At 43.9% G+C, this 15,893-nt stretch overlaps 1 protein-coding gene across 1 annotated transcript in view; it reads left to right on the forward strand.

The window, feature by feature from the left end:
• The window catches only part of plxna3 (plexin A3), a 194,902-nt gene that overhangs the window by 68,095 nt on the left and 110,914 nt on the right, over positions 1 to 15,893 (forward strand). Inside the window, exons 4-5 of the mRNA XM_053680416.1 lie at positions 3,684 to 3,824; positions 12,674 to 12,774. Of these exons, the coding sequence (XP_053536391.1) occupies positions 3,684 to 3,824; positions 12,674 to 12,774 (242 nt within the window). The remainder of the gene's footprint in view (positions 1 to 3,683; positions 3,825 to 12,673; positions 12,775 to 15,893) is intronic.

A 15,893-nucleotide genomic window follows, 5' to 3' on the forward strand; every position in this document is an offset into this window, starting at 1 on the left:
AAAGCCTCGGACAGCACGGATAACTCGGATGATAAACCGTAATAAATAAATAAATAAATAAATAAATAAAAAATAATTAAACAGTGTTTGGACATTTCTTTCATTTCTCCCTCAAAAGGAGAAACTTGCCCCTGCTCTGGCTCTTCATATTTCATCGTAATAAAGCCTCTTATCTGAGTACAATGTCGTATCGTCTCTTCGTTAATCAGAAACAAAATCCGAATGCTCCGACATTGTGCTATGTTCATATGGAATACAATCGTTCGGGGCTTTTCATGGCCTTGTGCTTTTGTTCGAGCAAACTCCTAATTTGATCACGAGGAGCAGCCGACAATAAAGGAAGGCCATTTTTCTGTACATCGGATGAGCAGAAAGAGTGGGAGATTGGGGGGGGGTGAACAAGAGGAGAAAATTAACTCCAGCGCCACTTAAGGACCTCCTTTCATTCGGCTCTCGAATCGGAGCTGGACGAGGATATCAAAATCGATACGAATGAGACATCCCAACAAACAAAACAAAACAAAAAAAACGGCCTCCATCGTTCCCTTTTCTCTTTCGCTTCCCTCTCCTCCAAGATCAATGAGGGCAAAATCGGCCCATGAAGGAAATAAATAAATAAATAAATAAATAAATAGATAGAATAGAATCTGCCCAGTTCTCGGCACACCGCTAGTTCTCTACAGCGAGCTAATTAATAGATAGATAGGCTGGTGCAGTTAGCTTGGCACCCTTAAGAGTACTGGGGAAGACAAAAGTGGGGGGAAGGTACTATTTATCTAAATTCCAATTACCCTCATCTGCACTGTTTGATGTTGCAGTTGGGTCAGCGCACAGCAGGCAGCGCGAGCGCTTTGCATTTCAAACACTTGTGCGAGGAGTGTTGCTGAGGCTTCTGCAAGCCAGGGTGTGCGTTTCTGCCAGGTGTAAGCAACGGAGCAACGTTCATACGTTGGGTTCGGCCGTCCCTCAAGCTGTTGTCTTGTACGCCGTACACTAGTACACACGACCTTCAGATGCTGTATGTTACTACTAACACACCTGGTTCAACTCGGGGAAGGCTGTGATAGTTGTATGAGGTGTGTTAGAGCAGGGGGAAAGCAATAAAATGTGCAGGACGAGGGGGTTCTCCAGGACCGTGTCTGGGAACCTGTAAAACACTTGGATAAACCGAAGCAGCCGAGCGTGCTCGATGGAGCCAGCTCCTTATTTATTTTATTTTATTTTTGAAACTTTCGCAGTTATAAACACCAGAAAGGTTGGAGGACTGCTGGCACTTTTATAGTGAGTACAGCTGTCTCTGGGTTCTGTCGGGATGGCAGGCTATTTTGTTTAACCGGACCACTCCGGAGTGAGAAGCTTCTCTGTTTTGACTTGCCCTAAGCGCCGGTTGTTTGGTGTCAGACTCTGGCTTGAGTGCACTTAGAAACGAGCGCTGGCCTGTTTTGTTTTTCTCCCCGTAAATGGAAGAGTCGATGAGCTGAGAGGTGCGTAGGTCACGCCGGATGACCCGACGAGCATGCTTGCGTTTTAGGAAAGATCTTACACACCGACTTACCCTTTTAAAGGTGACTCAGACGCCATGGTTACGGGCGTATCGTATCGCAGCGTTACTTTTCTTTACGGTACGGCGCTTGCCTTTTAGCCGCCCTCTGGTTGTTGCTCAGGCGGCCTTTGTGATGCAGTTTAGCGAAGCGTCGACTTTCGCAGACGGGAAAAATGCAGATGGCAGCCGTTGGAGATAAAACGATGCGATAAGCCGTTGCTGACGGCTGCCAATGCACGACACTACAGCTGGTGCTGCATGCATTGACAAACTGCGGCTTGACTCCGTCATCTTCCAGAACCTTCTGTCCCGCTGCTGCTTGACTCACGCGCTCCAGCTTGGCCGTCCGACTTCTGACACCCAATATGGCAGCCTTTGACTAATTGACGCCACCTTGTCAACCCTAATTAACAGGCTAACGATGTTTTTCACTTTGGGCCAACCCAGATATTTAGGAGAAGGCCCAAACTGCGGCATCACATCTGCTCCTTGCCTCACTTCCTCTTAGGTTTTTCTTTTTTTTTTTCCCCCCATCTTTGTTTCCACTTCTGAATTAATATGGATTACTCAGAGTCTCATTTCCGTCTCTTGTCACTTTTCTGTCACCGTTGATGAGGACAGATTTGCCCGGCTGCTCATCTTATCTAGCTTTTTATTTCTAGCAGAAAGGAAAATAGGTGAGCTCTGCTACTTGAGCTGTGCTTTCTCCTCCCTTTCTTTTCTTTTTTTCCCCCTCATTCCTCTCCTCCTTTTTTTTTTTTTTTTTACTGATACTTCAAAGATGTTTTGCATTTCTCGGCGTTTCGAACTGAGCATGCTCACTACGCTAATTATCACTGTGAGGAAACAGAGGAGTCACTAATGATGAAGCGGCAGGGGCTTGAGAGCGCGTATGCGTTTGCGTGTGTGTGTACGGAGGTACGCGCTCGTGCGCCAGGACGGGTGCAGTGTCATTAAAGCGTAATTGATTTTCTATTTTCTATCCGACGACGGAAACGCGATCGTCGGATACGCCGATCCTCTGCTGTCAGTAAACAGTAATCTGAATCTCTGCTGTCGGCGTGTGTCTTTCTGAACTCTGCCTTTCTGAACTCCTCTGAAGCTCTTTTTCTGGGTCAGCGAAAGAACGCGGCACTTCGGAGAACAGCGGGCCAATTAGAATACTCCAGAACTCCACATCTGTCAGTAAAGCGCAGAGAAAACGGAGCAGCAGGAAGCATCCTATATGAAAATGGAGTATATTACTACGTTATGTCAATATAATTTAAAAAAAAAAAAAAAGAAATTGGGATTTTTTTTTCCGTTGATTTTTTTAAATACGGCTTGCTTGTATTGTACATTTTTGTATGAAAATGTAGTCATTTAATCCAATGTTATTAAGAAATAAAACACTTCAGGATGTGCAGTTAGAGGAAAATAAGCGACTTCTATCATGTTACCACCCTGAACTGATTCTTTTCCAATCCAGTGCATCCCACGTACGTGTTTTATTCCTTTATACCTCAGCAGACTGAATCTGTGCTGATAATAGTTTAAATTTAAAAAAAAAAAATCATTAATTAAAGCATGACACGTCATACTTTTTATCCATTTATAGTTACACTTAATGTTGGAGCTCTTGGGAAGTTAGTTCCTGTTATCACTTTACATCATGACGGATGTAAACAGTCATTCCCTTACCAGCCCTTCTTTTCTCCCTCTCTCTCTCTCTCTCTCTCTCTCTCTCTCTCTCTCTCTCTCTCTCTTGCTTGAATTAATAAGTTACGACGTGCTGACACTGTAGACTCCTTCCTTAGAGAAAGCGCCAGGGTTTGTTTTAAGGGGACGCCCGGATTCCTCTCCTCCATCCCATCTGTATTAATGTCATTATATGACATCAGCTAACGTGTTATTATTGCTAGCCCTTCTTTTTTATTTTCTCTCTCTCTCTCTCTCTTGCTTGAATTAATAAGTTACGACGTGCTGACACTGGAGACTCCTTCTTTAGAGAAAGCGTCAGGGCTTGATTCAAGGGGACGCCGGGATCCCTCCCCTCCATCCCATCTGGATTAATGTCATTGTATGCTATCAGTCAAAATGCTCTTATTGCTAAGAAACGATGTGGACTTAAACCGAGCGTTTTCCTCTCTGTCCTCGTCAGATCCGAGTGGACGGCGTTTCTCCGCCTTCCCAGAACGTGCTGCTGTACGAGACGGTCGCGGTGGTGGAGGGGAGCCCGATCCTGCGCGACATGGTGTTCAGTCCGGATTATCAGTACACCTACTTGCTGAGCGACAAACAGGTAACATCTGCTCAGTGACTGCGTGTGTGCATCGCCTATAATACGGTCTAGTCAGTTCGCTGTAAAAGAATCAGCTTCTTTATTCTGTTCGCATGTTAACGGGTAATTGAATCGTTTGAACCAAATCTACATTTTTTTTAAAACAGACTGTTGTGTTCTTTGATTCTGTTTTCTTTCTTATACGATTGACCTAGTATTAGAGGTCCGGAAAGTACGCTGAAATGTCCTGATACTGATAAAATGTTGGATTTTAACGCTCTGTCTAATATCACCAGTAGGAGCACGGCTTCGAATTCTTCACCTAAGTCTCTTAAAGCTCTTAAGTGTATTTAAAGTATGTTAGCAACATTAGCTGGTGAGCTCAAGTGCATAACTAAAAAAAAAAATAAATAAAAAAACCCTTGGGAATCCAAGAGGAAGAATGGTATAAATAGTATAATGATCATTTTCTTGGATGATTTACAGTCTCACCGTTCGCTTGTAATTGATTCCTGCGCCACCGGTGACGCGCAGGAAAACATTTGTTCTGCGCCGTGTAGACTTCTCGCGCTAGAATAAAGACACATTTGTCATGCGTCTCGGCTCCGCCCCCGTTTAACCGCCGAGCTTTTTTCGTTTTTGTTTTTGTTTTAAGAGTCACGAGCGGAATCGCAGATATGTTGTCTTAACATCTGCGCCACAGGAAGACGGAATATGAACCGACGTGTGTGAATGTTCGTGAATGGGAGCCCCAGCTGGTGGTCTTAATAAGATGTAGCGCCTCTCTCTTCTCTCTGCACGCCTCTGTTGGTGGGGAAGCGCGAGAAACGGAGAACGCGGAACGAGTTCCTCCGCAGCTGAGAAAGACACTTAACACAGTACAGCTGCAGAAAGAATGATGCCATAGTTCTTTCCTGTCTTTCTGCTCAAAAAATCCTTCCTCTCGATGCTCGTTCGCGGATCTGGCGCGACGCGGGGATGAGACGAGATCGCCTCCATTGTGTAGGTCTCTGAAAGACGCCGTACGAGAAAGGGACGTGACCTCCGTGGGGTGGGGGGAAACGGCGAGCGGAGCCTGTCGGAGAAAGAAAATCCTTCAGGAAGCCTTCAGCAGGGCTAATATTTAGAGATTATTGTGTGTGAGCTTGAGGAAATAAAAGCACTAAAACTGCCAATATTTGCCCCCGGTGTACAAGGCAGGCACCAGCCATAAAGGGAGCGGTGTTCACTTAGCCAGGATTTATGCTGAAGATGTCACAATTGAGCTCACCGTAAGCACAAGAGCGATGGCTGGAGACACAATATGTAGGGAATAAAACAACACCTGCGGGCATGGAGTTATAGAAAAATAATCAACAACGTGATGCAGAGTGATTGTTTTTACCCGCAAGTAGATTATCTCCGTATAATAGCACGATTGATCAATGACTTGAGTTTTCTCCAATTTATTTGAGAACGACATACTGACACTGTTTTGATCCGTTTCTAAAGATTTCCCATAGTGGAAAACTTACTGGTACAAAGCGCTGACACTGGAGGCTCCTTCCATAAGTGTCATCAAAAATGATCTTTTGTTAAATAACAACACTTTTACAAAAATAAAATAAAAATCTGTTTATCATTCGCTTTAGATGATGTGAAATCCCTGTGTACGTTGTTGCTATAGAAACGACAGCATATCAAAACAAGTGCTTTAGCATAAACCTGTCATCCGAAAGCTAGCCAGAACGTCTGTCAGAGCTGCTGTTTATAGAAGCTTATTCAACACCTTCTGACCAATCGGAGCAGGGAGTGCAGCAGCGGTATAAAGTGAAACAACAGAAAAGAAATCAAAACACTTTATTTTAGCTGCACCGACTTCTTTCTTTCGATGGATCCCTGCACGCCGGCGTCAGCATGCTGGAAAAGAAAGTAAAAACCTTCTCGTCTCGCTCCGACGGTGGAGTCACTCGTGTGTGTGTGTGTGTGTGTGTGTGTGTGTGGGGGGGAGTGTGTGTGGGGGGGGTGCACTCTTCCAGTCAGCTCCAGATATTGATATTTGTGTGAAGGATTGACTGAGATGTGCTATGCATTAAAGCGACGATCGATCACTCGTGTTCAGCGCTGATTAAAAGCTTTACGTTCGGATCATAAATGTCCGTAGTCGTCTCTTGACCCGAGAGCGTCAGCCGAGGAGTTGGATTAAGGCTTCCGTTCAAGAGAGGAAAAAAAAAAAAGAAAAAAGTTTTAGCCGCTCTGTTGTGGTTAAGGATCTGATGGCGTTTAGAAGGAAGAGCACACAATGTCTGATAACGTTCCAATTGGTTTCCTTTCAGTGCCTGCAATCTGTTTGCTGCCAAAGGCTGATGGTAAATGAGAGACGAACGCCGGTTTTACACCCACCTAAACTGTAATTATGAAACAACTGTCACAGCATGCGATGGCTTTAACACATTTGGGAGTTTCTAAAATCCATTAGATAGACTTGAATTGAACTGAATAAACTTTATACTCTATTCTAGGCTACTCTGTAGACTAGTTGGTTACTGGGAGTTATTAGCATTCCCAGTGAAGGAGGCGTGGCCTGTATCCCTGACCGTATCGTTGACGGATACATTGTGTCTGTGCGTGCAGTTTCAGTGAAGGAGGCGTGGCCTCTGTGCTTGTTATCAGAGAAGAAGGTGTAGCCCATGTGTCTAGCATTTTCGCTGAAGAAGGTGTGGCCTCTCTGCCTGTCAGTTTTAGCGAAGGAGGTGTGGCTCCTGCCCTATCAGTCTGAAGGAAGGAGGCGGTGCCTCTGTCTGTGTCCATATCAGTGAAGGAGGCGTGGCACTCAGTTTTAGTGAATGAGCCGTGGCCTCTGTTTATATCGGTATAAACTGAGTTTATATCGGTGTCTGTGCTTTCAGGTTCAGAGAAGGAGGCGTGGCCTTTGTGCTCTCAGGTTGTGAATGAGGCGTGGCCTTTGTGCTCTCAGGTTCAGAGAAGGAGGCGTGGCCGTTGTGCTCTCAGGTTTAGTGGAGGAGGCGTGGCCTCTGTGCTCTTAGGTCCAGTGAAGGAGGCGTGGCCTTTGTGCTTGTTATTATCAGGGAAGGTCCATATGTCCAGCATTCTCATTGAAGAAGGCGTGTCCTCTGTCAATGTCAGTTTTAGTAAAGGAGGTGTGGCTCTTGTGCGATCAGTATGAATGAAGGAGGCGGTGCCTCAGTCCATCTCAGTATCAGTGAAGGAGGCGTGGCCTCTATGTTCTCAGGTTCAATAAAGGAGGCGTGGCCTCTTTGCCTGCCAGTCATCACCTCTACAATGTTGCACTTCTGATTTGTTGGGAAAGCTTTCAGCTTTTTTTCCCTTTAAGAAAGCACACTATATCAAATGGGATTTTAAAATCTCAGAAGTCTAAAACTAAAGTGTCCGCTGCTCCCTCTGTTGTTGTTGCACATGGTTGTATTTATCTACACTTGAGACGGCGATAAATCTTGTCAGCTTGAACCAGGCATCGTATAACGGAGGGAGTGAAACACAGCCCCAATATGTATCCACTTGTAGAAAATACACATGCATATGCATTTATCCGTTTGTTCATGTCCAATCGCGCTGTGGTGGGAGGAGTCAGGAGGTCAGTCTGATTAATCAAGTGTGCTGTTATTCTCTATTTACTGCTTCCCTTGCACCGTGAAGACGCACGGCAGCAGGATGATGACTGGCTGTGAAATATGAAACATGAAATATTAAATATGAAGTGAAATGACAGGGAGTCAATAATTGATGCTCCACACCGGCACACAAATTTGAATATTTCATTAGCAGCAGGTGCGCAGGCGGGTGAAGGGTCACGTTTGCTCACAAAGCGCCGCCGGTTCGTGGACGTGTTTCAGTTACGGTCGGCGAATGGCGAGGAAGTCTCCAATTCTGCTGACATGTTAAGCCAAAAATGGGAACAAAGGAGAAGCTAGTCACTCGGAGTGGATACCAAACCTTCTGCTTAACCTTTCAGTGATGCATCAAACCGAGCATGGGTGGATAGACCAGTCGACCGCTGGGATGTGACCCTTTATCTGTGTGTGTGTGTATGTGTGTGTGTGTGTGTTATTATTTGCGCATGTGGGAGTGTATAAAAAAGAAGGGGAAAAAAAAGCCTGGACTGGAGGCAACAGATTATAAAACGGCGTATTTATGCTTGGCTGCGTGGCAGAATAAATTAGCATAGAGCTCAATCTCGCTACACCTCGCCCACCCTCAGTCACACACTTACACATTCTCTCTCTCTCTCACTCTCTCTCGCTCGCTCTTTTCCTCACACACTCATTCCAGACTCCAGGCTCTCTCTCCTCACATACTCAGACACACACAGCTGTAGAGACATCAGCTGCTCGGCACTTGAAAGCCCCGGCCCTGTCCCTTTTGGGTGGGATTGTTTATTCCACGCTCTGGTTTTTCTCACTGCGGCGTCTAATCTCGGCTCCGATCAAAGGAAGAGAAGGAGCATTTTCGCGTCTGGAGCTCTAAAAGACCGTTGGAGAAACCAGACACGTTTCTGTTTTGCAGGGAAACGCAACACTGATACTATACACAATACTTACACAAGCTTGTTTATTATGAGCATAGCTAGTTATATCTTCGTGTCTCTATGCTAGTATGAAGTCAGTCTATTTAAATTTATGTAAATTCATTCATTCATTCGAACATGTTAAGTTAATATGTAAATTAAAGCATGTTTCTCCATAGACTTGCATTTATTTTTTTTTCATATCTTTGTCTCTGTGTGTTTGGTTTATTATATTATAGTACTTTATTCCACCGAAGTCTCAACTAGCTTGTTTTTTTTTTTTGTCAAGTTATGCACAACATGTTCTTCCCATGTTCGTGTATTCCCGTTTCCTCCAGCTTCTCCAACTCTCATAAACATGCCAGTAGGTGGATTGGATTACTCTCAACTTCCCCTAGGAGGGACTGTGGTGTCCTACATGGACATGGACTGGCATCCCATCTAGGGCGTATCCCACCACACGCTCAGTGTTCCCAGGATAGATTCAGGATACACCGCAACCCAATAAGCTTGCTTCTATTGTGGGTCATCGGGGTCAAATTCTGTTCCTCAAAGGTGAACCCTATGAACCAAAAGTGGCGCCACCCAGATCCCATACTTTCTAGACATTGCTAAGTCTCAGACTGGGATAATCTGGCGAGACATATATATGATTTATAATCCTACTATACGGTTTCACCCAAAGAGGGTGGGTTCCTATTTGTGTCTGGTTCCTCTCAAGGTTTCTTCCGTGTGTCGTTTAATGGAGGTTTTCTTGCCAGCGTCACCTCCAGGTTGCTCATTAGGGATCTAAATCTACATCCCATTTTTTGTCAAATTGATTTGTGACGATGTCTTTTGCTAAAAGCGTTGTGCAAGTAAAAATGAACTGAAGTTAAATTGGGCAGTAAAACATGATTAATAGTCGTCTCGTGGTCAGTATTGGGTCACCTTGATTTGGCTCCTAAATATACATCTTTTAGTCCATATTAGGTTTGACACATATTCATGAAAGTTCACGTTTCAGTAGGAACTCCAAGTCTACCTGGAACTGACGGGGACTGTAGGGACCATCAGCTAGATAAATGATTAATCTGTATAGGATTAGTTTACGAAGTTCCAAACGTAAACTCAAATTCCTTACTCCCTTTTAGCCCTTTGATGTAATTGCACAGGGGCTTGTGATTGGCCCGTGATGAATAGCTCCTCCCATATACGCTGATGTTTTCAATCCCTTCATTAAGGGACCATGGTCACGCATGTAACCCTGATGTTTTCAATCTGCCGTCAACCAGTTCACTGGCGCGTGTGAGATGCCTCCAAATGAAGCACGCCGATGACCTTTTGCGGGCACGGTTGCGTTCCAACAGTAATTATCCATTCAACATTGATTTCACGTTGCCACACGTCGACAAATGATGTTAGATCAGTGCAGATCTAACGTCTGTTTGCCCACTCGATTGACTGCACATACCACTGCTGATAAAGCAACCTAGTTCAAACAAATACTAGCATGCCCACACAAATACACACAAACACACACACGCACACACACACACAATAACATTATTCATGTAATTCCCATCCCAGGCCTCCCACTCTCTCCTTATATAAGCTAGCGTTCATTGCTTGGCTGCCTGCTCATGCATTTTCAAATCCAAAGTTATGAAAGTTTGAAACTTATGATATATGCAGCTGCTTTTGTTTCAGTCTTCTACACTGAGCTCTTCTCAGTCATCATTATTCTTGAGAGTGATGGATTTGGTCTTGTAGAAGAGTCAGTGGTGGTGGTTTCTGTTATGCAAGCTAACCTCCTGATCCCAAGGTTTAGAGAACTGGGCCTGCAAGTGTTTTGTGTTGAACTTTGGGCTGAACTTTGACCCCGCTGGCCCCAGCCATGTTTAATTCGGGGATGAGGAGCGGATCTAGGTTTCCACCAGTTTAAACCCAAATATTGTGTAAGTTGATCATTTTGGAATTGCGCCAAATCAGTAACTATGATGCATATTTTTTAAATTCTTATTCTTACCTCTTTGAGAAGATCTTTTTTCTAGATGTTCCTTTCTTGGGACCAAACCAGTGCACAGTTAATTCAAATGCTTATTCTATTTTATTGGTGGTAGATGAATTGCCACTTACCCCAAGCCCACAGTGTCACCATTTTGAGAAGTGATTCTTTTGTGGTGAAAAAGTACACTGGAACAGGCACTGGCAACTTGTTAGTAGAAATGGCCTAGCAGTCAGTTAAGGTATTTGACATAACTACAGAGAAACAGACGCCGACTAAGGGCTTTGCTCGCCATCTCATGCACATGGCACCTGGGAAAACTATGCAGACGGGCATGCTACATGACCAAGCCTGTGATTGGCCATTACAAGACAGGCCGATGAATTCCAAGATGGATGACTTTGAGCAGCAGCAGCTACTTCCTATAGACATGGAAACCGTCATGAAATTTTACTGGAGCACTCATACGTGATGGACAGTACAAAACTGTAGAGAGTACGCAGGCTTGTAAACATGTGAAGGTTTGTCAATTAGTTGCTTATCCCAGGCTTGGAAATGAAGCCTTTCACTTGACACCAATGAGCATCAACTGACCAGTCGATTCTAATGCTGAATCAAAGTCCGGGCATTTCATCCGTTCAACGAAAGAAATAGAATCTTTGATTCACTGAGTAGAAATATACAAAGAATTTGTCTCGGAGTTTGAGTCGGCACCCGAGAACACAATTCACACAACATGCGATATAAAATAATTTACAGCAAGGACAGTAATCTACAGTACCATTACTCAAATTTAGAGTGAACATTAAGTGTAGTTACATGTCATTGTAGTGCAGCAGGCTGTTAAATGTCAGAGGTAAGATGTGGGAAGTGTTCAAGAGGATTATGGCCTGGGGAAAGGAGCTGTGCAGGTGTAAGATAATAACGCAGTTTTAAACTGTGCTTTGCAGGAAAGGGTTTAAAACTGGCGACCCATAGTTACAGTCAGAAAATCCCACAGTTTAAGCAACAGGGCTTTTGTGACGATAGTCAAAAGCTGCTCCCAATAACATATCCTTCCTGGGTCGTTGGCAATTTCTGACCAATGGACAAGAGTGAACGTGTTGAGGTATTTCAAATATAACCACCATACCCCACAGTGGCTCGGGTACAAACGGGACCAATGTGTACTTTGTTCTTAGCTACCACTTTGAGTGATGATGCTGGATGCTGTTTCAGCAAAATATATAAAAGCATTTCAGATTGAAACTGGAGTTAGTCTTGTAATAAGACGTGACTTGACTGTTAATCAGACCTAGTTATTGAGTAATATATGTTGTCTGAGCATGGTGTTATGCTTGCTAGCTGAATATACTGGTAATCTTGGTCTTAATCGACTTAATTGGCTCGACTTAAACGTTGGCCGTTTCGTTGCTTATCCCAGACGGTGCAGTTCAGATAATCAGTTGAATAAGACGTATCGATACTAACCAATAACCTAACTTCAGCCATCCAGCAAAAGTTGTAAGTCAATAGAGCATTGCTAAGCTGTGTATAGCAGGTAAGGGTGTAAATCTGGTGAGCCCAGAAGACCCACAGCTGGTATGTGAGGTTTAGAAACGTGGTTTTCTGCCGCAACAGGAGAAAGCCACTTGTTGGCAATTTCTGGCCAAAGGACAAAAGCGAGAGTGTTGAGGTGTTTAAAACGATCTGGCCACCAGACACCACAGTGGCTCGGATACAAATGAGCTCTGCGTGTAATGTTTACTTCATCCTCAGCAAGCACATCGAGAGACAACGCTGTTTCAGCAAGTCTAATTCCCAGTTGGGAATCTGATATAACACACCGTCGGACTCTCTGTAGTAGTTACCTAGATATCAGGTTTACGGTGTCGCTGGTGCTACGTGGGAACGCGGAGGCAAGCGAACTATTTATGCTGCCGTTCGGTTATTAATTATTCATTGCGAGTAGGTGTCGGGGTCACATTTGTGGCATTGTGGTTGGCATAAACAGAAGTGTACAGTATGTGTTTCTGTACATGCGTTTCTATTTCCGAGGCAATACTTCGCACATCTCTGTATACCGTCCACGTTCCGATGAGTCAACAATACATTTAAAATCAGCCAGTCTTTCAGTATTATTACCGTTAAGGTAATTGTCTCCCAGCTTTTCCGTAGGTGCATCTGTTTGACTTTAGGTTGTATTTATTGAGAAATATTTAAATCTTTACCCCCATAATCAGTGTGAAAATGAAACCGCCAGATGTCTGTTTAACTTGCCGGTATATTTAGACTCTGGCCAATTTGCACTGTAAATGTAAATGCCTAAGGCGTTGTGTGTGTGTGTGTGTGTGTGTGTGTGTGGGTTTTATGTTGCAGGTGACCCGTCTCCCAGTGGAGAGCTGTTCTCAGTACAGTAGCTGTAAGAGCTGCCTAGGCTCCGGAGATCCTCACTGTGGCTGGTGTGTCCTTCACAACAAGTGAGTCATTCTATTCACACTTGAACGGGGGGATTCTGGTGTTTTTTTTTATGGCTTAAAAATTCACATCAGACAAGTAACAATGTTCAGATTTCATGTCAAAATAATAGACATTATATCGAAAATGTGCCAGTCTCGTCTCATTACTTGTACTTGTATCCATTTTCTTTGCTTAGATCAAATCACTATGAGACTTTTTCTTTTTCATGAATACACGAGTTCACACCCAGACTTAGTTGGGCTTATCTGGGAGACAGGCTCAGAATCGCATGTTTTGGATTCATGGCGTGTACAAGGAAGCGTTCACCACAAACCAGCTGCTCAGATATACCGTATATAAAAACACTTTTAAAAAAATAAATAAATAAGCTGTAGCCATTTCCATTCAAATTCCTTCTTTACTCATCCTCTGCCCATAATACCCATATGTGGTTGTTCCCCAAACTGCTGCCACAAAGTTGGAAGCACACAGTTGTACACAATGTCTTTGTATGCTATAGCATTATAATTTCCCTTTACTGGAACTAAGAGGCCCAAACCTGTTCCAGCATTACAATGTGCACAGTGCAAGCTCCATGAAGACATGGTTTGCCAAGGTTGGAGTGGAAGAACTCGAGTGTCCTGCACAGAGCCCTGACCTCAACCCCACTGAACACCTTTCTCATGAACTGGAACACCAACTGCACCCCAGGCCTCCTCAACCAGTATCACTGAATGCCCTCACTGGCTGAATGGGTAAATCCCCAAAATCTAGTGGAAAGCCTTCCCAGAAGAGTGGAGGTTATTACAATAGCAAAAGGGGGACTAAATCTGGAATGGGATGTTCAACAAGCACATATGGGTGTGATGTCAGGCTGCCTGCTAGATGGTGTTATACTAGGTAGCTAAACACATCCACGGTAATGACCTTTGGCAATCTAGGGACAACTGACTACTAGGTTCTGTATTTAAAAGTGACCTCACTAATATTTAGTTAGCAAGCTAAAGGAAACTAGCACATTTTAGTTATGCCACCCGCCACATAGCATTATGTTTGCTAGCTAAATTTCACCATAATACTTCTGTAAGCGTAAATGCAAGACCTGCTACCAATTAGCTTTCGAACGGACCTGGCCAACTAATGAAAGCTAGCTAGCAAGTTTCTTATGCTTCCAACCAAATGGTGTTATCGTAGTGCAATAAACTGACTTCTGGCTTTCTCTGAATTCATATCTAACTGGACTAGTTCCTTAACAATGCAGGATTGAAAAGATTTAAGTTTATTTAACCCCCTACATGAGAAACATGACAGAACGTCCCTACAGCAACACAAAGATCTGAAAATTAAAAATAATAAAACTCCATCTAGTTAATTCAAAGTGCTTAGCTAAAGTGTCTGAGTCATTATGTAAGAAAACACCGAGCCACCGGATGGCCTTAAATCTGCTAAATGCTGAGGTTTGTAGTAGGCTTGAGGTTTTTAGGCTGCAGATATTGGAAGAACGGTTTACACAGAGGACCATTCAGAGATGAAAGTTATCTATTTTATGATGTCTAGCACAGGCAGGGTTGCCAGTTCCCAGCACAAATGGCAGCTCAGATACTTTTGGACAAAACACACAAAAAGACTAGCCTAAAAAGCTTGGGCAGTTTTTAGCATTTGTCTTCTTTTTGTTATCCCCTCCATTATGAGTCTTTATTGATCACATATACATTACAGCACAGTGAAATTCTTTTCTTCGCATACCCCAGCATGTCAGGAAGCTGGGGTCAGAGCACAGGGTCAGCCATGGTACAGCGCCCCTGGAGCAGAGAGGGTTAAAGGCCTTGCTCAAGGGCCCAACAGTGGCAGCTTGGCAGTGCTGGGGCTTGAACCCCCAACCTTCTGATCAGTAACCCAGACCGCTGCCCCAATCCACCGCTGCCCCAATCCACCGCTGCCCCAATCCACCGCTGCCCCAATCCACCGCTGCCCCAATCCACCGCTGCCCCAATCCACCGCTGCCCCAATCCACCGCTGCCCCAATCCACCGCTGCCCCAATCCACCGCTGCCCCAATCCACCGCTGCCCCAATCCACCGCTGCCCCAATCCACCGCTGCCCCAAGCCACCGCTGCCCCAAGCCACCGCTGCCCCAAGCCACCGCTGCCCCAAGCCACCGCTGCCCCTATTAAGTGTCCCAATCTTTACAATATGTGTTACAACAGTAATATTTCTGTACATTGTGAATACTCTCTTCACACTTTCCCTTTGCTTGACCTGCTTTTTTTTTCACCCACAAACTTGTTCCACAATTAAACAAATTCACCAAAAACATTTTTTTTTCAATGCGACCACGGCAACCTTAAGGTCAGAGGTCATCAACTGTTTTGTAGTCAGGGGCTCCTTTAGTCATTCCTGCCAGGATTTAGGGATTTTTGCGATCGCAGAAATGAACGCGAAATCAAGCAAGACGCCTCACGTGACGTCATCACAACGCACATTCAGTTAAAGCCCTCTTCGATTCACGTGCGTCGAACAAGAGTACAGCTAAAAGGTCTCATTTACCAACAAACGTCACTGCGAAACACCAGTTCAAGTAGTTTTCTACCAAAAAAAAAAAAAAAGGATTTTTGAAAAAAGCCGCAGCAAAACCAAACATATTTTTATTCGAAAATAAATAAATCCACACTCAATCATTACAGATTTATTTTATCATCAAAATCCAGATATTCAAACATTGGCCTCATTATTTAATTGTTAAATAGTAGTTTAATAATTATTTTAATTGTGTACAGTATGTTACTGTTTATTCGCTCCGTAGAGCTTTTTTATTCGTAAACCTTCCGCTGATAAAAAATCATTAGATTCAAGTTAAAATTAATCACAGGGCGGATTTTGTTGTTGTTGTTGTTGCTTTTGACAACAAAACAAACGTAACAAAAAAGAAAAAACAACCTCACAGACCCCAGGAGTTCCCTGGAGGCCACTCTGGAAACCATAGTTCTAGCAGACCTGTGATGGTTGTTGGGTCGCCTAACCCTTATACGACCCCTTCATTTCATTAACATGTTTTTTTTTTTATTTTTTTTAATGAATGACCTTCTTTGGTGAGGTAAACGAGGTGATCCGAGGTCATTGTGTCATGATGTCTCAAGCGG

Source organism: Ictalurus punctatus, chromosome 5 (genome assembly GCF_001660625.3).
Source record: "Ictalurus punctatus breed USDA103 chromosome 5, Coco_2.0, whole genome shotgun sequence".
Classification (NCBI taxonomy): Eukaryota; Metazoa; Chordata; class Actinopteri; order Siluriformes; family Ictaluridae; genus Ictalurus; species Ictalurus punctatus.